This window comes from Geotrypetes seraphini, chromosome 7 (assembly GCF_902459505.1).
Source record: "Geotrypetes seraphini chromosome 7, aGeoSer1.1, whole genome shotgun sequence".
NCBI classification, from domain to species: domain Eukaryota; kingdom Metazoa; phylum Chordata; class Amphibia; order Gymnophiona; family Dermophiidae; genus Geotrypetes; species Geotrypetes seraphini.
In genome coordinates, this window is record NC_047090.1 from 10,380,807 (window position 1) to 10,407,113 (window position 26,307).

Genomic DNA, 26,307 nt, shown 5'->3' on the forward strand with positions numbered 1-26,307 from the left:
CACGGGTAACAACCACCGTGTCATTCTCTAGTTGAAACTTAACCCAGAAAAGACCAAATTTTTTCTTGCGTTCCCATCTGATACGATCAAGGAGGATTCAATCAATTTAAACGGCACTATTTATTCTTGGGGAGACTACCGTGATTGTAAATTGTCTTTCGATTTCCATATTACTTCTCCGGTTAAAAAAATCTCATCACTTTCTATTATGGAAATTAAGAACAATCAAGCCATACTTTCTCTCATTCAGATTGCTGGTACAGTCCCTCATTCTCAGTCCATTGGATTTCTAAGAAAAATGTAAAAAGGCTGCAGATCATTCAAAATACTGCAGTACTACAACAGATTTTTGGATTGAATAGATCAGATCACGTGTCACAGTATTATTATACTGCAAGAGTGCCCCAGAACAGAGACAATAATATGCACAGGGAATGCCCTAGGTGCAGGGGTAGGCAGTTCCGGTCCTCAAGAGCCGGAGCCAGGTCAGGTTTTCAGGATCTCCACTGTGAATATGTATGAGATGGATTTGCATGCTCTGCCTCCTTGAGATGCAAATCTATCTCATGCATATTTATTGTGGATATCCTGAAAACCTGACCTGGCTCCGACTCTCCAGGACCGGAATTACCTACCTCTGCCCTAGGGCATTACAGGCAATATGATTCCCTGAAAACAGCAAATAAGCTTGAATTTAAGTTTTAAACTTTGGAGTGAAGAAGCACCCTCAGCGCGGGTTCCAGCAGTTCCAACCAGCCGCAGCCCATCATTAATATAGTATTATTAGAAGCTAGAATCGTTTTCAAATTTGGTTGTGTAGGTTTTAAGGCCTTGAATGGACTTTTACCCAGCTAGATTGCTTCAATTCTGCTATTAGAAAACACTTGCATGTGATACGACTTTTTGATTTTCCATCTGTGAAGAGATGTGTTTGCAGCTATATGGGACAAACAAGTTAGTGCTCATATATCAATCTCAATCTCTTACCTAGTCTTTAGAAAATCGTTGAGAACACACTTGTCTAAAATTGAAAGGGGATCGATTCCGTACAAGCGTAAGGAAGTTCTTCTTCACCCAGAGAGTGGTAGAAAACTGGAACGCTCTTCCGGAGGCTGATATAGGGGAAACACTCTCCAGGGATTCAAGACAAAGTTGGACAAGTTCATGCTGAACCGGAACGTACGCAGTAAGACTAGACTCAAATAGGGTGCGATTGCCGTACAGTGAGAGATTAGAGAAACTGGGCCTCTTCTCCCTCGAACAGAGGAGATTGAGAGGGGACATGATCGAAACATTCAAGGTACTGAAGGGGATAGACTTAGTAGATAAAGACAGATTGTTCACCCTCTCCAAGGTAGGGAGAACGACAGGACACTCTCTAAAGTTGAAAGGGGATAGATTCTGTACGAACGTAAGGAAGTTCTTCATCCAGAGAGTGGTGGAAAACTGGAACACTCTTCCGGAGGCTGTTATAGGGGAAAACACCCTCCAGGGATTCAAGACAAATTAGATAAAGACAGGATGTTCATCCTCTCCAAGGTAGGGAGAACGAGAGGGCACTCTCTAAAGTTGAAAGGGGATAGATTCTGTACAAACGTAAGGAAGTTCTTCTTCACCCAGAGAGTGGTAGAAAGCTGGAACGCTCTTCTGGAGTCTGTCATAGGGGAAAACACCCTCCAGGGATTCAAGACAAAGTTAGACAAGTTCCTGCTGAACTAGAACGTACGCAGGTAAGGCTAGTCTCAGGTAGGGTGCTGTTCTTTGACCTAGGGGCCGCCGCGTGAGCCACTGGCAATTCTTATGTTGTTATGTTCTTATTTTGATTAATTTATTATGATCATATTACATATGGTTAGTATCTCTTAGCTGTTAATTGCACCAAACCGCAAGATAGCTGCAGTATATAAGAATTTATGTAATATAATGTCATTTTTGATTTTGATGAACCGTCCAAGGAATTTATAATGCCTCTATATTGCTTCATGTTGGAACCTCATCTTGGGCTGGATGCTCTAAAATCGACGTTAAATTCTGTGGTGCCAGTAAATGGTCTGATTTGAAAATGGCAATCGATGTTGAAACAATTTTGCATGCAAATGAGTTTCACCGTAATTTCATCCATCAGTCATTATAGACAGCAGCTGACACATGCGCAGAGCTGACAAGGGAAGCCCCGAAGCAAACTCCTGCCGCTCAGCTGTTCGGGGCAGGAAGAGTAGTTTATTTGTTTCTAATGGGCACAGATGATGTGCGTTAGAGAATGACACGGTGGCGGTTTACCCGCGGCCACCGCATTTTAGCCGCGGGTCACCCGCCGAAAACGGGGAAGAAAACTAGCAGTCGCTGCGGCGACGGGGACAAGGCCATTCACCGCCCGCGGGGCGGTGAATGGTCTTGTCTCCGCAGTGAGGTATCAAGGATCGCGCGGTCCCCGCAGCCACCGCCCCCCCGCCCGTAGCATTTAGCCAGCTCCCTCCCTCCACCTCACCTTAAATTTCGAGTTTTCCGGCATCCTTTTTTCTGAGCCGCATGTGTTCAAAAATCCGTGCACGCGCGGCTGCGCGAGTCAATCAATCTTCTCCTCTGACGCAACCGGAAACAGGAAGTTGCAGGAGAGGAGAAGTTTGATTGACTCGCGCAACCGCGCGTGCACGGATTTTTGAACACGTGCGGCGCGGAAAAAAGGAAGCCGGAAAACTCGAAATTTAAGGTGAGGTGGAGGGAGGGAGCTGGCTAAATGCACGGCTTTTTGAACGCGTGCGGCTAGGGAAAAAGGAAGCCGGCAAACTCGGAACGAATATAAGGTGAGGTGGAGGGAGGGTAGGGGCTGCTGGACCATTCTTCATTACTTTGCCATACTAATTCCATTCTATGTTAGGTGCCACGGACTCAGATTCGAGTCCTAGCGATGATGAGTTAAAGATCCCAAAAGATGCTGCGGGGACGGTGACGGGGCGGTGAATGGGATGGCAATGGCGGTGACGGGGCGGTGAAAGGGATGGCAGTGACGGTGACGGGGTGGTGAATGGAATGGCGGTGACGGGGCGGTGCAGAGAATGGTGGGCCGGTGACGGGGCGGTGACGGGGACAGATTTTTTCCCCGTGTCATTCTCTAATGTGCGTGTGTTACACATCTGTGCCCATAAAAAAAAAAAAAATGTTGTGTCAGGGACCCCTCAAACTTAATTTAAAAAACCCAGCAGGAGGGACGCTCACTCCTTCCTGCTGCCAGGACCCCGCTGCGAACCCTCCAAACAAACAACCCCCATACCACTAAATTGAAAACCGGCAGGCGGGATGCCCACTCCCTCTTGCTGGCAGGCCCGCCTCTGAGATGCACTAGGAGAGGCCTAAGGCTCTGATTGGCCCAGATGCCTAAAGCCACACCTCACCTCTAATAAAAGGGAAAGACAAAGAGATCAGGGCTCTTCAGCTTAGAAAAAAGAGAGTTGATTTTTATAGACCTCGGAGTGAATCGATTTTTCACTCTTTCAAAAAGTGGCTTTTTGAGCAGGCGTCCTCGGGTTGAGTTGGGTTGTTTGTGGGCATCACACCACCGGTACCTGCTTCTTTATTTCTTCCACTTTTGTCTCTAGTCTTTCGGTGTCTGTGAATGATTGTTTCCTATCAATTACTGTAATTCTCATCCATATTTTTTTTAAATTAGTCTGTACACCGCCTTGTCCTGTTAAATCAATCAAAGGCAGTATAGTAAGTCTAGAATAAATAAAGGTGCTGTCTATTACTACTATGAATTATTTGATAGCGTTACCAGACGCATGCAGTGCTATATAGCGTCACAAAGAAGACAGTCCCTGCTCCAAAGAGCTTACAATCTAAACAGACAAACAAGATGTCATGAATACGGTTAAGGGGAAGGGTTAATCAGCTGACTGGGTTGGACGGCAGAGGGGAGTACAGGACAATCAAGCCATTGTGACATCACTGATGAGGTTGGCTCTTATTGGTGGAATGAGGCATTATGACATCACAATCTCAGCTCTGCTTCCCAAAGACTGAAACTCTTCACACTGCTATTATTGCTATGAATTATTTCTGTAGCGCTACCAGACCTTTACAGTGCTGTTTAGAGTCGCACACAAGACAGTCCCTGCTCCAAAGAGCTTACAATTTAAACAGACAAGACAGACAAACAGGATGTCATGGATACAGTTAAGGGGAACAGCTAATGGGCAGTGGGGAGTAGGGTTATAGATTGAAGGTGGGTTTTCAGTCTGCTTTTAAACAAAGTAAGGGAAGGGGCTTGACGGACCAACTCGGGTTATTTACATTACATTACATTAGTGACTTCTATTCTGCCCGTACCTTGCAGTTCTAGGCGGATTACAAAAGAAGCTAACTGGACATTTCCAGGAAAGTTAAAATTATGGATTTAAGATTTCAAAAAGATAACTGGACATTTCCAGGAGAATTACAATTTAGGGAGCTGTTTACATGATTGAGACTTTGAAGAGAAAAATTGCAAGAGTAGAAGAGACTTTGAGGGGGAATTTACAAGGGGAAGCGTTAAGATATCTGGATAAATTTTTTGAATAGCAGGGTTTTGATTTTTTTTTTTTTTTGAAAAGATTTGAAGTCGCTCGTTGATATCAGCAAGTTGGAGATGGAGTGGTCTAGTTTCGCTGCTTGCGTCGCTAGTAGGTGGTCAAACATCTTGCGCTGAGTGCCTTTGAATGGGGGGGGGTCTGAGTTCTCCTTTGTCTAGTAATAAGGTTCTGATATAGGCGGTTGTTTAGGTAAGTGGGGGCAGTGCCATTTATTGCTTTGAACAAAAGACAGTATAATTTGAATTGAATTCGTGCTTGTATAGGTAACCAGTGTGAGTCTAGGTAGGCAGTGGTGATGTGGTCAAATTTTCTTAGCGAGTCTGCTCTACCGTGTAGCTTTCGTTGCCCGTGCTTGTGGTGGTGGGATTTTCTTAGTTGTGCTGCGTAAGCTCCATTCCCTTAAATATTAGTATAGCAGATTGTACAGTAAGCGGATTTCTGTAATGTGGAAATAATAGATGCCAGCAAGCGGTCAGATTGCCAGGATCAGCATGGGCACACATGGTTTGAATTAGTGAGAGTCAGTCTTTTGCCACCGCCTGACTTGAATACTATTTGAGCTCTTCTGCTTTCTTGGTTGACCAAGAATTGGATGCTGTATAGCTGGTCTTTATGCAGCAGAGACAGCAATTGGCTGGATTAGGACCTGGCAAATGGTCTCAGGCCAAGAGTGGACACAGTCAAGTTGTGAATGAAGGCTTCTGGGCTGGATCATGAGGAGATTTTTTTGCATTGCACTGTCGCTGAGGTGTGAAGTTCTTCCAAAGGCTCCTTCCTCTGCTGTTTAGATCTGGAAAAGTGGCTGCTGCCAGGCACCACTGGGGAAACCAAGACATAGAAAGGCAAATCGAAATGAAACCAACTTTTAAATTTGGTCACCATATATCCGAATCATTTATTTTTTTAAATTTTCATTTAAAAAGAAAACTTCTTCAGTATGGAAGATGGTAACTTTGGGGGAGGGTGAAGAGGAAATTGCTGAGGGCTAAATTCTCAAAAACCCACGTAAAAAAGCGAGTCATTCTCCAAAAAACACTCATGCAAATGAGGTTGGCGGAGAGTAGTGAAGGTTCACTAAATTTGCATGTGCTCATCGCTGGTGATAGCGATGGGCACATGTGCAGAATAAACGCAAAAAGAAAACCAAAACACGTCAAGCAACCCTCCCCCCCGGCAGTGAGAGAGATGCCCACTTCCTCCTGCCACCAAGCAATGCACCCCCTGACACCCCCTCCCCTGGCAGTAGGAGTAATGCCCACTCACTCCCATCACCACATAAATCCCCCAATGTCCCCTCCCCCTTAACTTGCTTACGATGGCTGGCCAGAGGGATGCCTACTCCTTCCAGTCAGTAGGCTCGCCTCTTTAAAAGGAGCCTTCCTCTCCCCGGTCCATCCTGGAATGCACCGGGGAGGGGCTCAAGGCTCTGATTGGCCAAGGTTCTTTAAGGCCTTTACTATGGGAGGGCCTTAGGCATCTGAGACAATCAGAGCTTTAGGCCCCTCCCCAGTGCATCCCAGGATGCACTGGAGAGGGGAAGGACTGCCATTTTGAAGAGGTGGGCCTGCTGGCTGGAGGGTGTAGGCATCCCTCTGACCAGCCATTGTAAGCAAGGGGAAGGGGCGGGGGTCATTGGAGGCAAAAGCGGGTCAGCAAATTTTGGCTGCAAATGAGGCACAATGAGGTTAGTGAATCACTCGGCAATGATAGAGAATCGCTCACAGCGATCATTTTAATATTAATGACCTCGTTGTACTACATTTGCATGGCAGTTTTGGAGACTGCTAGAAAACTCGGAAAAGGCCTCGGTAAGCCGTTCTGATACTCCGCCGCTAAAATACGTGCACTGGTTTAGCGAGAACGTTAAAGGCAGATTTTAGTTTTGAGACTCGACCCCTGATGTTTTCACTCTGTGGTGGTTTTGCTTTTGTTTCTATGTTAGATCCAACGTACCGTGTTTGATGCCTTGCCTGCAGCAGGGGTCATAAAAACAGTGAAATGAAATCAGGGTTCTACAGATCACTGACCTGTCACTGGCGTCGAAACCTGTGGTGCGCTGTAGTCGGTTCCTGAGATCTTGCAGTGCAGTTACTAGAACAGGAAAACTTGAAACCAGGCTCGACTAGAAGCTGCTTTTACAAGGTGAAAATAGTGTAACTTTTTTTCCTGGCTTCCAAACGAAGGTCAGTCTTCACCCAGTGACTTTTCTGCAGCAAAAGCCCTGAAAAAGAAAGCACAAACTAAAGGCAGACAAATTCACCAACATAGATTTTAACGACTACTATTACTATTGATTATTTCTAAAGCGCTACCAGACATACATTAAACACGCAAGAGACGGTCCCTGCTTGAAAGCACTTACGAAGTAATTATGACATAGAGGACAAGGTGAATTTATATGTGATATTTAGGTGGGAATTACAAGGGACTTAAGAGGTGAACGGGGAGGGTAGGACTTAAAGGCAGCTTCAAAAACGTCTTTCAGCCTGGACTTGAAGATTACCAGAGACGGGGCTCAACACTCTAAGTCAGGCAAGTTGTTCCAGGCAAATGGCGCAGCAAGGCAGAAGGGACAAAGTCAGGAGTTGGCAGTAGAGGAGACGGGTACCCACAAGAGAGACTCATCTGATGAATGCAGTTGCTGGGGCGGAGTATAGGGAGAGATACTTAGGAGCTGCCGTCAGTCAGAGGAGTTTGAACTGTAAGTGGACATGGACAGGGAGCCAGCGAAGCGACTTGATGGAATGCGAGGTGTGCAGACCTGCTTCCCTACCCCTAACACCCAAAGCCTTTGCATCCTCCCTTGCCACTCTAACTCTCTCCTCACAGACCCATGAGCTATTGTCACTGTGACGATCTGAAATCATACAGCATGGGTGACAAAACAAGCCTAGGAGTTATAGCAGTGTATCGCAAACTGTGTGCCCCGAGATGCCAGCAAGGAGGAGAGGTGCCTCTGCACCTTCTCCTCACCTCTCCTTGTGCAGCACTCCCTCTCCCGCCCCCCCCCCCCCCCGGCGGTACTAGGAGGCTCAGGGCTACGGCTGGAGGGCATGTGCGTGACGTCATCGTGTCAGCCCTGAGATCAGTGTGGCAGAAGTTGCAAAGGTTTGCGACACACTTTGTATGATCAGTCAGGCGTGCTGCTGCATTTTGAGATAACTGTAAAGCATGCAGACCAAAATAAGGTGATTTCCAGTAGTTTAGAGGAGGCCAATGATAACTTAAGTCTGTGCAAAATGTGCAGCTTAGGGGACGACAACTTCGGAGGCTCAAACTCGGCTATCACTCGATTCTGCACCCGCTTGGAAACTGAACTAGATTGAGGCTTGGTAGATCTTTAGAGGAATTTCAGTTGTTAGTTTGCTCAGAGAAGCCTTTCGTTTTCAGATGATGGCATATATTGGCATAGTGGGAGTTGGAGTACTTGCATAGTTTCTGATTGCTGGTGAGCATCCATGTGAGGGGAGGAAGAACGATCTTTATTTGCCATCATTTGCTATGCTACTATATTGAAATTGATGCCACCTTATATCAAGGAAGGGACTCATTTGCTCAGAAAGACAGCTCGGATTGTAACTTATGCTCCATGTGGGTTAGTCTCTCTCCCCTACCCTCCGGTGCTTCCAGAAACACTTGTGGATCCTTGGTTTAGTGACTTTAGCTGGGTTCTGTTGGATGATTATAATCAGTACATCTAAGGTGGACTGGGAGCTTCTGGGCATCAAACTTGAGAATGTTCTGTTCCAAGTTTGTCATAAAAACGTTGGCCTGGTGTGTACATTCAAGTCCTCTTTCAATTTGAAATAGTTGTGGGTGAAGACCGGGTCTGCCGCAGCGGCTTCTGGGATGATACTCCTTCCATTTTGTGGGAAATGGTGATGGAAAGGACTTCAGCATCCATGCTTACTAGGATGGTAGCTTCTGGAGGTGGCTCAGGAAGCCATTGGGGTCCTATAGGCAGCTGGGAATGCGGTAACTTATAGTATGAGGATGGAGTCCGTGATGCCCAAGCAGTGAGTCTGTTGGCACCGAATTTCCCTAGGTCTGGCAGAGCAGAAAAACTCCATCTCTCACGCTTTCCCTTTTAGAAGTCAGTTTGCTAGAGCGGAGAGACACAACTTCTAGTACTGTGGGTTCTACTCAAATTTTGTTACACATACAGCTTCAGCCAGATGTGGCGATGGGGGGGCCTCTAGGAGCAGAAAACACAGGTGCTCGATGGTAGGACCAGAGAAAATGGCCAAGGCCGCAACGTGCTTTCTTGTTGCTGTTCCCTCATAGTGTAGTTTGACCTTCACCGTTGTGTTCATACATTGTTACAAACTCATGGGTAATAGTTCAAGGGTGAAGGTAAGAATACAAAGTATTGCAGAAGTATTTGAGCACATTGCAGGAAAGATTCAGTAGAGAGGGAAAACCTCCTATCCAGGGATGTTCTGTATTAAAAAATCACAGGGTGCAGACTGAGGTCCCTCAAGTACCTGGCAGAAACCCAAATAGCAGCAACCTTTCAGAGCTGAGATTGTGACGTCATAGTGCCTCATTCCACCAATGCCTAAGAGCCAACCTCAGCAGTGATGTCACAATGGCTTGACTGTCCTACACTTGGCTCACATAAGAACATAAGAGTTGCCCAAGGTCCATCAAGCCCGGTATCCTGTTTCCAATAGTGGCCAACCCAGTTCCCAATGGCAGGAGCAATGTTCACTCCCTCCTACCATGCCGAACCCTATCCCCCCCCCCTGTAGCTGCAAAATGGCAGATGGGATGCCCACTCCCTCCTGCTACTGAAGGCCCACCCCCGCAGCAGGCGCCCCTCCAAAGATCCCCTACCCCTTCCTCCTCCCCACAAAAAAGACAGGAGGGATGCCCATTCCTGTGCCAGGTGCCCCCCCCCAAACATCCCCTACTCTCCCCCCTTTGTTCACCAAAGGAGAGGAGCTTTAGGCATCTGAGCCAATCAGAGCCTTAGTCCTTCCCCCCTGTGCATCATATGATGCACCAGGGAGGGCAAGGCCTCCAGTGGCAGGAGGCAGGCAGTGAGCATCCCTCCTGCCTTTTTTTTTTTTTTTTTTTTGGGGGGGGAAGGGGAGGGGAGGGAATATTTGGAAATGTGCCATTTAAAAAAAAAAAATTCCAGGCAGACCTGTCGTTTTTTCGGATTGCTAAAACTCTTGATTTTTTTGTGCATAGCCAAACGATGTTAGTGCATCAATCACTTGGCTAGCTTGCATGGGGTTTTAACTAATTTGCATGGCTGGATCAGAAAATGAGCGCTTGAGAGGAAAAACACATGGCGAGCCTTTTTGTGCATCAGGTCGGCAAATGCAATCATCACTAAATCTTTAGTGGTAATTGCTGGTTTTAGTGTATCTGGACCTGAGTCTCTTTTTCAGCAGGTGGGGCTGGTTCTGAGTGTAACAAAAGCTGGTGTCTCTCCTAAGAACTTGTTACTGTTACATTAGAAGTATTTTGATTGTAAGTTCAGTACATCATCATGTTTCATGCAAGAGAAACTATAGAGTGTGTGAGGGGTGGTGGTGGTTGGACGTAGAGAACGACACAGAGACCATTTTTCCCATCCTGGTGAGTTCTTTCTCCTAGGACAAGCAGGATGAGTCAGCCACATATCGGTGTTGTCCCAACAGCTCCCAATTTGCGGATAAGCTCTCCAATAGCTCAGAGAGATTTTTTTTTTCCTCTCTCTCTCTCTGAGCACGTGCAGTGCCCGGACCCCACTGGGCATGCCCGAGCCCTACCCATTTCCCCCTGCTTCCCCCTAATCCCCAGTCTTTAGTTTCCGCCCGTTCCCATTGGTCGGATTTTCTACAGCTCTCCATTACAACTTTTCTACTCATCACCTTGAAGATGCCTGAATCATCTAAAGAAATGACTGGGATGCAGGAGAAGGATGAACACACTGGATCCTCATGAATTGTGCGCCCACTGATTGGATCCGGCGCTCGAGGTTTCTGTGTTGCTTGCATTGTGCGCACATGTCACCACGTGCACGCAAGCTAAGGAAGAGAGCACTGAGAGACTTACCTGCCCTGCTCCATCCTCATCAGCATAAGCCTCAAACACTTTAAAATCATAAGTGTTCAAGGCTTGTGCGGTTAAGGCAGAGCTTACAGGAAAGGAACACGTGGGGAAGGGACGGGAAAATTGAGTTCCTGTGGGGACAAATTGTCCCCGTGCCATTCTCTAGTTGGGAGGTACAGGGCAGGGTGGGTAGGGGTGTAATTCTGACCGTCTCACACACTAACCAGAATTATTTTGGAAAAGTTTTACTATTAAACATAAGACTTGGACTCTACTTGGTTGAGCTTCCAGTCTAATCGTGACAAACATACCGAAATTAGAAACTCACTTATTAACCAAGTGATAAAGGTGTGCCGAGTTCTTTCCGGCTCTTCTGCATTTGTGTGCGCGTGTGCATGGATCTGTATGTTTCATCCTGGACTGACGAGGGGCATTTCGGTACGTTTGTGTGTACACATATTTATCTGTACTGCTTCTCGGTGCATCTGTTGAAAGTCGCAGAGCATTAGCTCATGTTTCCGTTGAATAATCTGCCCTGAAAACATCACATATTTGTTCATATCCAGCTATTCAGTTGCACAGTTTCAGCTCCTTGTGCTTGCTCTTGCCATTCACATCCTGTGTTCTGCCTGAGCACTAATTGTTGGTGAGGGATTTGCTTCCCGACATGTCATTATTTTTTAGAAGCGCATGAATGGGAACTGGTGGCTGTTGGTGTGGTTTAAGCCATAATGCAACCCAGTCATCAAGGTAACCAGAACGGGAGGCCGTAGTCTGACTTTTCTCCTCGTCTGCTTGATTCGTTTCCATGTTGCCATCGCTCTGCCTGTGTTTGTTTCCATGTCATGTGTTACATCACTTTGAGACTTCTTGATAGAAATGATTGATTAATTGAGTTTGCATGAGATGAGATCCAGCACTTTCTGGGTAACAGGTTCATAATTCATTCCCTAAAGAATTACACAAAATGGAACAAGTTCTTTGCGATTTGATATACTGCCTGGTTTACAGGTCCTTATTTTGTATCTGGGGCAGTGGAGGATTAAGTGAGTCGCTGCGCCTGGAATCGAGCCCAGTTCCCCAGGATCCTTCACGAAGACATACTTATTTAGGAAGCCTTTGCCATCAGTCAAGCTGGAATAGTAACTGCTGGTTTAAATTGTCTATTGTTTGATTTGCTTTAGTTTTTAACTAGTCTAATTCTCGTACATATGTTTTGTAATTGACCAAGAATAGAAGTGTTTAATAAATAAATAGGGCCACTTTCAATTAAAATGTTTAATTGTGATTAATTGTCCAATTAAGAGTATAAGCATGATTAATCTTGCAATTACAAGATCAATCTAAGAAGGAAGCATCTCCCACCTCCCAATTAACATATTACACATGTTTCTGTCATTCCCAGCATCTCCTTTCCCATTCTCCGTCTTTCCATTCTTCTAGACCAGCATTGCCTCCCTCCCCCTCCCCCACCTGTGTAACTTAACATATGCCTGACCCTTCCTCTCCACACACACCCCACATTGTCCTGCAACTGTTCCTCTCTTTTTCTTGCTGTCTTCCCTTCCTAATTCTCTAAGTCAGTGGTCTCAAATACGCGGCCCAGGGGCCACATGCGGCCCGCCAGGTACTATTTTGAGGCTCTCGGTATGTTTATCATAATCACAAAAGTAAAATAAAACAATTTCTTGATCATATGTCTCTTTAGCTATAAATTACAATATTATTATTAAAACTTAGCCAAAAGGAAAGATTTGTAAACTATAGAGTTTTACCTCATGCAAAATTGTCATGCAATATTGACATTAACTGTTTTTTTCTGAGGCCCTCCAAGTACCTACAGATCCAAAATGTGGCCCTGCAAAGGGTTTGAGTTTAAGACTACTGCTCTAAGTCCAACATATTTCTCTCTTCCTTCCCACTCTATCTCCAGGTCTAGCATTGCTTTCCCTTTATCATTCCCTCCCTTCCATTATCCAACAACTGTCTCTCCCGCTTCCACCCTCGCCTCTCCTGGTGTGCATTCCCTCCCCTTCATCATTCCCTCCCTTCCATTATCCAACATCTGTCTCTCCCTTCCACTTCCACCCTCGCCTCTCCTGGTGTGCATTGCTTTCCCTTCATCATTCCCTCCCTTCCATTATCCAACATCTGTCTCTCCCTTCTGCTTCCACCCTCGCCTCTCCCGGTGTGCATTGCTTTCCCTTGATCATTCCCTCCTTTCCAGAGGACATAATTTGAGGTTGAGGGGTAGTAGATTCAAAGGCAATGTTAGGAAATTCTACTTTACGGAGAGGGTGGTGGATGCCTAAAATGCGCACCCGAGAGAGGTGGTGGAGAGTAAAACTGTGACTGAGTTCAAAGAAGCGTGGGATGAACACAGAGGATCTAGAATCTGAAAATAATATTAAAAATTGAAATAAGGCCAATACTGGGCAGACTTTCACGGTCTGTGTTTGTATATGGCCATTTGGTGGAGGATGGGCTGGGGTGGCCATTTGGTCAGTGTCTGTATATGGCCATTTGGTGGAGGATGGGCTGGGGAGGGCTTCAATGACCGGGAGGGTGTAGATGGGCTGGAGTAGGTTTTAACGGAGATTTCGGCAGTTGGAACCCAAGCACAGTACCGGGTAGAGCTTTGGATTCTTGCCCAGAAATAGCTAAGAAGAAAAAATTAAAAAAATTTAAATTGAATCAGGTTGGGCAGACTGGATGGACCATTCGGGTCTTTATCTGCCGTCATCTACTATGTTACTATGGTGTGTATTGCTTTCCCCTCATCATTCCCTCCCTTCCATTATCCAACATCTGTCTCTCTCTTCCGCTTCCACCCTCGCCTCTCCTGGTGTGCATTGCTTTCCCTTCATCATTCCCTCCCTTCCATTATCCAACATCTGTCTCTCCCTACCGCTTCCACTCTCGCCTCTCCTGGTGTGCATTGCTTTCTCTTCACCATTCCCTCCCTTCCATTATCCAACATCTGTCTCTCCCTACCGCTTCCACCCTCGCCTCTCCTGGTGTGCATTGCTTTCCCTTCATCATTCCCTCCCTTCCATTATCCAACATCTGTCTCTCCCTTCCGCTTCCACCCTCGCCTCTCCTGATATGCAGTGCTTTCCCTTCATCATTCCCTCCCTTCCATTATCCAACATCTGTCTCTCCCTTCCGCTTCCACCCTCGCCTCTCCTGATATGCATTGCTTTCCCTTCATCATTCCCTCCCTTCCATTATCCAACATCTGTCTCTCCCTTCCGCTTCCACCCTCGCCTCTCCTGATATGCATTGCTTTCCCTTCATCATTCCCTCCCTTCCATTATCCAACATCTGTCTCTCCCTTCCGCTTCCACTTTTGCCTCTCCTGGTGTGCATTGCTTTCCCTTCATCATTCCCTCCCTTCCATTATCCAACATCTGTCTCTCCCTTCCGCTTCCACCCTCGCCTCTCCTGTTGTGCATTGCTTTCCCTTCATCATTCCCTCCCTTCCATTATCCAACATCTGTCTCTCCCTTCCGCTTCCACCCTCGCCTCTCCTGGTGTGCATTGCTTTCCCTTCATCATTCCCTCCCTTCCATTATCCAACATCTGTCTCTCCCTTCTGCTTCCACCCTCGCCTCTCCTGGTGTGCATTGCTTTCCCTTCATCATTCCCTCCCTTCCATTATCCAACATCTGTCTCTCCCTACCGCTTCCACCCTCGCCTCTCCTGGTGTGCATTGCTTTCCCTTCATCATTCCCTCCCTTCCATTATCCAACATCTGTCTCTCCCTACCGCTTCCACCCTCGCCTCTCCTGGTGTGCATGCACGGATTACCTCCTGCCCGACGCGATTGAGAGGAGGTTTTTCAAAATCTGGACAAAGTGTCGGGTTTTGAAAAGCCGTCTGGACTCCCGGACATGTCCTCAAAAGGAAATCCGGACGTCAGGTAACCCTATGTACAACTATCTTTTCAGTTTCCATGACTTCCCTCTGGAACTCCACACCAACTTCTGTAATCTTTTTCAAATCCAAATTAAAAACCTTTTTGTTCAAAGAGGCTTTTTAATCTAGAACTGTCCTTTTAAGGAGACTGCTCTATAATTTTAAAGATTTCAATCTTGTTCCTCTGCCTTATGTACTTCCCCATTATCTTCTGCTGTAAATAATGTATTTCTAACCTTTTCCCATTTGTTCCAGTTTGTCTTTTAATTGTTTACAGACCTTAATGTATTCCATTTTATTATTATATTATAAACACCGCCTTGAAGCCTGACTAGGTGGCATACCAAATTTTTAATAAACTTGGAAGTAGCGGAAGAATTTCCGAATAATGCTGTGGATTGCGGGGAGGAGAAATACGGGGAGATCATGTGTAGACACTGCAGTGTGATTTATTTTCCTAGCCATGGTATGTGTTAACTGCAGTATTAACCATGATTAATGTGTAGTCCTAATAAATAAAAGAGATGCAGTATGTGAAGAAGGAAAGGGCTTTTTTCATGAGAACTCTTCTCTCTCTCTCTCTCTCCACAGTCATAATGAGCGGAAAGTGACCTGCAAACACCCTGTCACAGGACAGCCCTCACAGGACAACTGCATCTTTGTCGTAAATGAGCAGTAAGTTCTGTTTCTTGCCTTCCATGTTTCGGTTTCTCTCTGCTACTTGGAATCATTTCTGAATAAACAGAGTGTTTTATAAAGCTAGGGCGAGATGCACAACCACGGTCTTTTAAGACCGTGTGAATCGCCGTTGGCTGATTTTTTGGCCAACTATTGATGCACCATTATTTGTAAGTAGGTTTGTGGTAATTCTTATCTGATCAGCCGCTCTAAGAGCGAGTGACACATGCGCAGAGCCGGTTTGGGGAAGCCCCTCAGCTATTGGGGCATCTATCTTTTTCTTAATGGCACAGGATACAGAGGGAGGAGCCTAAGGCCTGATTGGATCAGACGCTGGAGGGGCCTTAGGTGTCTAAACCAATCAGGGCCTTAGGTCCCTCCCTGTGTATCACATGATGCACTGAGGAGGGCAAGGTTCACCATTTTTGACTTGCGGGCCTCGGAGCAGGAGGGACCGAGCATCCCTCCTGCTTTCAACTTCTCACAAAGGTATCGAGAAGGAGGGTTGGGAGGTGGGGGGAGGTTCGTGGGAGCATCTGGTGGCAGAAGGGAGAGGGCATTCCTCCTGCCTTTTTGGGGGGGCATCCCTCCTGTTGATTTTTGCTGACATGGGGGGGGAATCAAATGGGAGGGGAATCCCGGTGCCAGTTATAAATATTATATTAATTTCAGGAATGAATTATAGGTAAGACACTTAAGTGACTGGTCTTAACCAGTCACTTTTTTTGAATCGTTAAGTGTTCACTTTTTTTTGTGCATCACAAAGCAATGTTAGAGCATCAGTCGCTCGGCTAGTTTACATGGTATTTAAATATCAATTACCTTATTTGCATGGCCGGATCGGAGAATGAGCGATGGTGCTGAAAGCCATGTGGTGAGCCGTTTTCTGCAGTGACGGGATAATCGCGCGCCAGACGCCAGCGCGCCGACAATTCGGTTCTCGAGGGCCGGAATCCAATCGGGTTTTCAGGATTTTCCCAATGAATAAGCATGGAAAGCAGTGCATGTAAATAGATCTCATGCATATTCATTGGGGAAATCCTGAAAACCCGATTGGATTCCGGCCCTCTAGGACCAGAGTTGCCCATGTCTGATCTAGGCCCTAGTTTGCTTAGTTGTGGCCTGAGGCCTCTCCTTTCTCACCTCAGAAACCCATGTATAGGCTGGCACAGTGACTGTGTTAACCAGGTTGGTTTTGGCAGGGGTAACACAGTGGGAGGTATTTCAGCTTGACACTAATGTTATATGCTCGTTTTGTGGGGCCTCATCACTGCATTTCTATGTAGCTCAGGCTTGCTTGTCTGCTTTTATTGTCTGGTCTGAGCAGGAGATAAGAGAGTACTAGGTCGCCTTCTTTTTTCCAGAACTGCTGCAACAATGGCATCTCAGGAGAAGAAAGAACGAGCCGCAAGCATGATTAATGAAGCACCTTCATCGGAGCATGTCGTGCACCCACCCAGTCCTGTGGGCAGGGTAAGTGGCAAAATAGATCCGGAAGGGTGCTGGCTTGAGGTTTTTCTAAAGCACTTTAAATCAACTGGAATATTCCCTATAATGACCTGATCTTCTGGAATAGCTGCACGCATTTGAGTTTAGAGAATGCTTTTTTGAGCAGAGAGAACTCAATAGGTGTCTTCCTAAATCAAAATGTTCTCTCTGCTATTCCCTGGGTTTCCAGCCCATAATAAGCCCAGGAGGGCAGCTAGCAGAGCAGGACCCAGCCAGATGGAGAGTGTTTTATCACCGTTTTTTTGGAGTTAACACATCTCTGTTTGGGACAGTGGCGTAGTAAGAATAAGTGCGCTCCCCCCCCCCCATTCCACACTTGCGCTCTTCCCCCCCACCCCGCACCTCTTAATCTTCGCCAGCGTGAGTGGCTTCTGCAAACAGGCTCCTCTGGCAGCACTTCCATGCCATATAAAACACGCAGTGATTTCTGCACACACCCTGCCTCTCTGCTACGATATATACTTTACACAAATGATGATTTTAGGGCTGCTGAATTCTGTGCAACCAGGGCCTAGTCATATTCCTAAACGGCGACATGGTTGGGAAGCCTTAAATACTCATAGAACTCAGACCTCAATCAAAGAAATTCAGACCAAACCCCTAATCTTTTCTTCTTAATCCTTGGAACTGGCTCAAAGCAGATGCAATTTCACCTAGGTGGGCAGGAGACCACTTAGGGCAGCGCAGTACATCAAATGCAGGATGCGCGAATGCCATTATTGACCGTCTTCCTGTGTGTTATGCACTACGGGCTTCAATGGGATACCTGTGCAATAATTCTTCGGTTCCAGTCTGGTCCAGTGTTTGGAGAACCGGCTCACAGAGGTGAGCAGGGGCATCCGCTCTGGGCATCCCAGTTTGGAGTGATATGGACTGATTTCCTGCCATGATCTCTGTACATAGAAACATAGAAAATGACGGCAGCAAAAGGGCCTCGGCCACCCTAATGACCCACCCCCTAACTTCACCCCCCAAGAGATCCCACATGCTTATCCCATTTTTTCTTAAAATCTGGCACGCTGCTGGCCTCAATCACCTGCAGTGGAAGTTCATTCCAATGATCAACCACCCTTTCGGTGAAGAAATACTTCCTGGTATCGCCATGAAATTTTCCACCCCTGATTTTCAGCGGATGCCCTCTTGTGGCCGTGGGAAGTGTTTTCTTGATGAGTATGGATTGTGTGTTTTGTAAAACACATCTGGCATTCCGTGGTGCCATGTTCTAAAGAAGTAAAAATGCGTTTTCGTTCCCTGTTGGATTATTCTTAGCGATAACACCACGGCCATCAGGATTCGCCTCTGTCGTGACTGTCATCCTGATGGAACTCACCTGGAGACCTCAGAGGATGGACATCATTTCTGTCCCTCTTCTGGCAGGTATTTCTTTGTGAAAACATGTCACTTATCGTAAAGGAACAATGGCAGCTATTGAAAGCTGGAGCGCTATATCACATTTTAATAAAACACATTTTATTTTTAAAAAGGGGTAATTAGACTGTGGGTCTTTCTCAAATGCTCAACCGTGTACAGCTAAGGTAGGCCGCCAAATGCAGTCCTGGGTTTACCCCAGTGCATGCTGGGACTTGTAGTCTTGCTAGAGTAAACCCAGGACTGCATTAACCCTGGTTTTCGAATCTGGATCCAGCTGGCAGCCTTGTCCTAAGGTGGAACAATTCAGCACAGTCGACCCGTTAGCATTTCTGTTCAAATGTCTTGTAGCAGGAGCCGATTGCCTCCCGACACTCTTATTTCTGGAATTGTGGTTTTTATCGTGGCTACACTGGCACTTTACAAAGAAATTGAAAAGAGAAAATTGAGAGCTTCTGGAAGAGGGCTTTAAGACCTTGGATGTCCCCTCACTATTCCTTTAAACCAGCCACTTAACCTCCCTATGTTTGAACCCGAAGTGAAAGCATTTTGTGTAACGTGGAGAGGAAAGGAGTTTCTCTGACCCCACAGCCCCTGGTATTTCTTTGGAAGCCTTTGTGTGGTAGAGGGTTTTCGATTTAACTAGACCTAGATTTTAGTTTTAATGCTATTAAATGATTCTTAGTCAACTCTGACGGCTGAGAAAGATCAGCTGTCTAGGAAGCAAGTATTTGCACATTAAAAAGTGCTTATTGTAGCAGTTTTCCAGCTAGAAGTGGCACCAAGAAGTGTTTCTGAACTTTAAATATTCATGTTACTTGAAGCTCCCATGGGCCAAAGCTAGATGGGATTTATTCTGGATGTTGACAAGATGTGACAGCACATTGCAGTTCTCCTATGCTCTGCAGACGTTTTTAGAGCGCTCTTCTCAGACATTTCCTGGCACTCTCTCTCTCTTGGTTGGCCACACTGCAAATTCTGCTAGTGTTTGTGTTGTTCCAGCAACCGATGGGTTGTTATAATCCCATCCCATCCCCCAAGATTCAAGTCAACGTGAGGGAGATATATCAAAATAAACCTTAAGTTTATATACCGCATCCTCTCCATGATTATAGAGCTCGGCACGGTTTAGAGGAGCTTAATATAAAGAAGGAACACCATAGTGGGGGTTAGAGATTGAGTATAGAGGGGAGAAAGCATTACATTTTTGCGAATAGCCTAGTTTTCAGATGCTTTCGGAATAGTTGGAAGGAGCCTACAACCTAGCCATAACCATGTTTTTGGTCTTACTGGTTCTGGAACGTAGATCGTACGGTACGGAACGGTTCTTTCTTTGAAGCGAGTATTCTTTGAATATAATATTGACCTGGAAATTCATGTGATGTTACTTGGGATAATTGCCTGCTCAGTCGTCTTCCCACAAACACATGGAGAATTTTCAAGGCATGTGTTAATGGAAGAGGCCCAGGAACACCACCAGTTTCTGTCTCCAGCAGCGCCTCGGCCTCCTCTTGGAACATTCAGAGGTTGTTTTACGGAAACCTAGGTTCAGATATTAACGTCCCGGTTTCCTTTATCAGTCTTTTGTTTCATTGGGAACACATTATGGTTTTGGCAACTTGCTGTTTGGTGTCTTGACGGTGGCCAGTGCAGACTAGGCAAGAGTTTGTGATAAGATCACAGATTTCAGAGGAACTGCCAACATGGAGCTTGCAAGAAAATTGTACCTGTGCATACTCTGTAATATTTAACAAGCATTGACACTAGAAAAGGTTCAAAGAAGAGCGACCAGTGTGTTAAAGGGGATGAACTCCTCTCGTATGAGGAAAGACTAAAACGGTTAGGGCTCTTCAGCTTGGAAAAGACATGGCTGAGGGGAAATATGATTGAAGTCTACAAAATCCTGAGTGGAGTAGAACGGGTACAAATGGATCGATTTTTCACTCCGTCACAAATGACAAAGACTAGGGGACACTTGATGAAGTTACAGGGAAATACTTCTAAAACCAATAGGAGGAAATTTTTTTTTCACTCAGGGAATAGTTAAGCTCTGGAACGCGTTGCCAGAGGTTGTGCTAAGAGCGGATAGCGTAGCTGATTTTAAGAAAGGTTTGGACAAGTTCCTGGAGGAAAAGTCCATAGTCTGTTATTAAGATATGGGGGAAGCCACTGCTTGCCCTGGAATGTTGCTACTCTTTGGGTTTTGTTCAGGTACTAGTGACCTGGATTGGCCACTGTGAGAACGGGCTACTGGGCTTGATGGACTCATTGGTCTGACCCAGGAAGGCTATTCTTATGTTCTTACACCCCAGCATCGATTCAACATGTTCTTCCACAGCCGCTTCCCTGAAATTCGGGGCATACTAGTGGCTTAACAAACCTCTCCTGGTGATGAGGGCCAGTGTAATTTGGATTTTCAGGACATAAATACTTAAGTTTGCATATGGTGGAGACCTTGTAGGTGCAAATATATTGTATGCAATGATTCTGATTGGTCCATATTAATGATGATGATGCACATGTGCAAATAATTTCCCATTGTGCAGGAATGAATTCTGAAGTGATTCACCCAAGTCAGGTAGTCTTAAGTATTTTCCCAATCTAACTGTGATCCCTGGGCCAATAGAGGGTTTTAGTGACTTGCCCAGAGTCACAAGGAGCAGTGCTGAGATTGAACCCACAACCTCAGGGTGCTGAGGCAGAAGCTCTAAGCACTAGGCCGCCACCACCTCCATTGCTGCGTCTCTTTGAAATTCCAAGTCGCCAGCGAATGACTGCAGAATATGTCAAGGGTATGGAGCAAGTAAGGAGATGATTTGCCGGACTGTTTAACCCTATTAAGCAACTGGGCATCGCTTCTTTTGATCAATGCAGACATAGTATACATTTCAAATGTTTTATTGATTAGCACAACCAAGAGCCCTCAATGAGTAGTTTATGCCTTAATGCTGGGTGGAGAAATCACTCGGCTTGGATTGTATGACATGCATTCAGCCTGTTCTGTTGATTTATGGGCACATTGAACACTTACACTTAAACTCTTGAGCTCTTTGACTCAGTAAAGCAGAATGTTAGCAACAGATTTAACTAAGGAGGAGAGTTGATAAGACTCATTTGTGGGTGAATTGGAGCCTATGTGTGGATTCATTAGAACAGCCTTACTGGGTCAGACCAATGGTCCATCTAGCCCAGCGTCTCGTCTTCATGGAGGCCAATCCAGGTCACAAGTACCTGGCAAAACCCCAAATAGTAGCAGCATTCCTTGCTACCATCCCATGTCTGTTCAACAGCAGACTATGGACTTTTCCTCCAGGAACTTGTCCAAACCTTTTTTTAAAACCAGCTACATTAACCGCTCTTACCACATCCTCTGGCAACACGTTTCAGAGCTTAACTATTCTCTGAATCGCTACAAAAAAACCTTCTGACTCGGACTCCTTTATTTATATATCTATATAGGAGTTTGCGGGAATGAAGTCAGAGCTCACAGGGACGGTGCGGGGACGGGACACACTTTGTCCCCGTGTTATTCTCTAGGTGCCACTTTCACGACTATAAAGACCATAAAATATATTACATTTTGTAATCACCAAAGAACTCCATATCAAAATGTATTCTAAAAGTAAATCATATCCTGAAACAAATGGGTTAATGAAATTATCATCTGTGAAATAAGAAATTTCAGCATTAGGAATCAGAGTTGGGGGTCCGACTCCATAGCCCTGTCTACCTATTTACGTAGTCAAGTGAAAGTTTCCCCTCTTATAGCTCTGTCACGCTGAATGTTTTTGATCTTCGCTTGGGTTCCCCTTCTCTAATATTACGTTTTGTTTTTAAATTACTTACTTTAAGGAATTAAGGGGTCCTTGTATTAGCACAGTCTTAAATGCTAAGGCATCCATTATATTCTGTGGGCGAAGGACCCTGAAGTTATCCAATATCAAACTGAAAACAATGACTCCACAAGTTATTTTCTTCTATATTTTAACATCAAAAATGCTTAGCTTCATACGTGCCAAGAAAATTATATATGCCAAAGTATAGTGATAAGTAGTGCTCAGTCACCAACCAATTAGTGTCATAAAAATGCCAGCAATGGTTGTAAGAAAGGGACCACCATTTGATCACAAATTCTTACTTTAGAATAAATAAATCAAATAAGTAAAAAATACTTATCTGAAAGCAGTATAAACTAAACTAAACCTTAGGTTTGTATACTGCACCATCTCCATAGTTGTGGAGCTCGGCACGGTTTACAGGAATTGTGGTGAGAAAGGAACTCCAAGGAAAGGGCTAGATGAAGATCGGAGGAAAGAAGATTGTTAGAGGGCTAGGATGTCAGATGAGGAGGGAGTGTTAGATTTTTGAGAAAAAGCCAGGTTTTCAGATGTTTACGGAAGGGTTGGAGAGCACTCAGGTTCCGAAGAGGGGAGGTAAGGTTGTTCCAGAGCTCGGTGAATCTGAAGAGGAGGGAAGTCCCCAGTTTTCTTGGGTGGGAAATGCCTTTTAATGAGGGGAAGGATAATTTCGATTTTTGGGTAGGTCTGGTGGTATTAAGATTTGAGGAGTTCCAAGAAAGTGGAATTAATGAAGGAAGGATGCCGTGGAGGATCTTGAAAATTAGGCAGATGCATTTGAAGTGGACTCTGGAAATTATCGGAAGCCAGTGAAGCTTGAAAAGGAGCGGTGAGACGAGATCGAATTTACTTTTTGCAAAGATAAGCTTGGCCGCGGCATTTTGAATCCTTTATAAACTTGCTGAGAGCAGTGTAAACTTTCTGGAGGCAGGACACCGACGATCGTGCTGGACACATGAAGTAAATCTAAATCAAGTGCTGTGCCTTGTGTAACCCCACATTCTTAAAGTCTAGTGGCCTCCCTTCGACTCGAGTTTCGCTCAAGGCGTCATCAGGAAGGGGGCAAGTAAAAAACAAACGGTAACAAAAAACAGATAAAAATTGTGTTTGGCCGTGACGTGCTGCATTACCTCTCTTACAAATGTACAGCTTACTAAATCATATTCAAAAGCAAGAAAAATCTATCTCAAATTCCTTTACTTACTAACAAAATATATCATTTTCTTGGCACGTATGAAGCTAAGCATTTTTGATGTTACAATATAGAAGAAAATAACTTGTGGAGTCATTGTTTTCAGTTAGATTTTTAACACAAGTCTTTATTATTGCTCCTGAATCTGTTTAGTTATCCATGTGAAAAAGTAGCTGCCTCTTAACTTTCCAAACTTTAGTGGCAATAATTGCAACCAAACGCTTCTTAAAATTTGATAGCCGTCTTTCACATTGCCTGAGGAATTTTTGAGCTGCTGTTTTGACTTTTATTTAAGAGGCTGGGCACAGTAGACCTTTCAGTACTTAAAGACTGGACGTCAGACCAGCTACTATTCGCAAGGCGTACCAATTTTCTGGGAAAATAAGTGCCAGAGCTGTTCTAAGGGAAGAGGTGGAGGGATGTAGAGGAACTGTGTTTAGGGAGGTGTGAGGCAGAGCAAGAGGATTAGGACTGCAGGGAGCGAGGGCACTAAGGTGGGCATCAGGAGGGCAGGAGTGGATTGCAGTCTTAGGGCAATTGCAAGGAAAACATACCTTTGCAGACTCTAGAACAGGGCTGGGCAAACTTTTTGACTCGTGGGCCACAATGGCTTCTTAAATTTGACAGAAGGGCCAGACCAAGAGCATCTTTCTCTCTCTCCATCCCCCTTGCCGAGCCCCCTCTGACCTTCTATCCTTCCCTCCCATCCGAACCCTGCTGACTGCGAGCCCTACATATCTCCCTCCAGAGCAGCGTGGACCGGCAGCACTCTAAACAGGCTGCTTCGCGGCCTTCTCTCGTCAGGGCCTTCCGTGTGCCGCATTACTGATGACATGATACAGCAGAGGGAATTCCCCGAGAGAAGGCCGCGAAGCAGCCTGTTTAGAGTGCTGCCGGCCCGACGCTGCTCTGGAGGGAGGTTTGTAGGGCTCACAGTCGGCGGACCGTAGTATTTCACCCTTACATATATCCCTGCATCAATTGAAACTGCTGTCTGCCAGCTGATTTATTATGGTTAAATGTAAAAGCTGAAGGAACAGTGACATTTTGGTGGATTTTAATGCTGTACGTTTCAACACCTCTCACACCTTCTAGACATCACGGTCCTCGAAGAAAGTTCATAATTTTGGCAAGCGATCCAACTCAATAAAACGGAATCCTAATGCACCTGTGACGAGACGGAGCTGGCTATACAAACAGGTATTCCCAGTGTTAAAAATGTATCTTCCTTCGTTTATGTAAAGAGCTTTGAATCGAGGCATCGGTTGTGGTATCCTCAGGTAATGAAAAACGTATTTCTGTGTCACAGTTTCTTTAAAGTAATCTAATGCAAACTTAATGGTGATATTGCACTGTGGTAGTGTGAAGTATTCAATGCAACTGAGGAGTGTGACGTGGCCTTCAGAGGAACGTATGAGAACTGTTCCTAGTGCCTTTCGGATACCTCTAGAGTAGAGGTCTGCACGGGTACGGGGATCGCGGGAATCCCACGGGTCCCGCAGGAATCTCCCCCCCCCTTAACCCACAGGACTCCCATGGGGACCCCCCTCTGGCCCACGGGACTCCCACGGGGATGGAAGCAGAGTTCGTCCATATAATATAATGGACACGTCAGCCTTAGTAAAAGAGGGGGGTTTATAAGTTAATTACCTGAACAGAAAACAAAAAAAGGGTTCCACCAAAGAGATTCCACAAGGAAAACAGAAAAGAAACTGTGGAATTGTCAGAAGTAATTGCTGCTTTTTATGGGGACGGGCGGGGATGGAGGTAATTCCTTGCGGGGACGGGTGGGGACGGAGAGGATCCTGGCGGGGATGGGTGGGATTTCTGTCCCCGTGCAACTCTCTACTCTAGAGTCAGTCGAGGAACTTCTTGCTGAGGAGGTAAAGGACGGTGTTTGGGTTACTAGTGAGTGGCCTTGCAAACGGACAGATAAATAGAGAAAAACATGGGGACAAATTTTTTCCCCGTCCCTGTGGGAACTCATTTTCACGTCCCGTTCCGGTGAGTTCTTTTCCTGCCCCATCCCTGCAAGCCTCAAACACTTTAAAATCATAAGTGTTCGAGGTTTGTGTGGTTACCACAGAGATTACAGGAATGGGATAGCGACAAAACTTGCGGGGACAAATTTGTCCCCGTGTCATTCTCTACACTCTAGAAATCATAATGTAGTGAAAGTGAGCCAAGTACAGGACAGTGAAGCTATTGTGACATCACTGATGAGGTTGGCTCTTATTGGTGGAATGAGGCATTATGATGTCACAATACCAGCTCTGCTTACCAGAGACGGAAAGTCTTCACACTATTTTCTATCCTGTTCTCCCAAGTAACATAGTAAATGATGGCAGATAAAGACCATCCAGTCTGCCCATTAGTTATTCCCACTAAAAATACATGATTAGAGAACGACACGGGGCCAAATTTTTCCCTGTCCCCGCGGGAACTCATTTTCACGTCCCGTTCCGGTGAGTTCTTTTCCTGCCCCATCCCTGCAAGCTCCGTCCTCATCTGCACAAGCTTATGGAAATGGGGCAGGGATGGGGAAAAATGTGTCCCAGCCTCATTCTCTGCCATAAGGGATTTGGGTTTGCTCTTTAAGACTCTTTTCTGTATGCAACCTTTAGTTTCGCTTCATTAATTAGTCGTGTTGTGAAACAGTTTCTAGAAGGATCCACCCACTAGTGTTCATAATTGCAGTGCTGTGGAATGGGGTCGGACTCTTTAATTGAGATCATCTCCAGGTCTTTTCTTGCTCGTTAGTCTACTGGTCTACGCATTTCCATAAGTCTGTCTTCTCTCAGTGTTGAACCAGGTGGTGGAACTTTGTCCCTCCAGCCAACGAGAAGCTACCTTTAGTCCTGGAGATTGTGGGCTAAGCCCCCTGCACGGCCCAAAGTTGATATGACTGTGAACATTGTTACTGCTTTATCATAACTTCTGGTAGGGCTAGTCTCAGTTAGAGTGCTGGTCTTAGACCAGAAGAGGGCCACCGCGTGAGCGGACTGATGGGCGTGATGGACCACTGGTCTGACCCAGCAGTGGCAATTCTTATGTTCTTATCTCCAGCTGTCAAACTGTGTGTGTTGGGGGGGTCTCTCACTTTCCCTGCAGAAAAACCTTTATTATTAAGGGAGGTGTAAAAGAAATGTAGCATCAGCAGTGGAGAAGCTGG

The 26,307-nt window shown here is 45.6% G+C and overlaps 1 protein-coding gene across 4 annotated transcripts in view; it reads left to right on the top strand.

Moving 5' to 3' along the window:
• The window catches only part of PLEKHA5 (pleckstrin homology domain containing A5), a 299,351-nt gene that overhangs the window by 146,226 nt on the left and 126,818 nt on the right, over positions 1–26,307 (top strand). For all 4 annotated transcript variants that reach the window (XM_033951918.1, XM_033951920.1, XM_033951917.1 and 1 more), the window contains 3 exons: positions 15,123–15,206; positions 16,574–16,682; positions 24,231–24,335. In XM_033951918.1, coding sequence (XP_033807809.1) covers positions 15,123–15,206; positions 16,574–16,682; positions 24,231–24,335 — 298 coding nt within the window. The remainder of the gene's footprint in view (positions 1–15,122; positions 15,207–16,573; positions 16,683–24,230; positions 24,336–26,307) is intronic.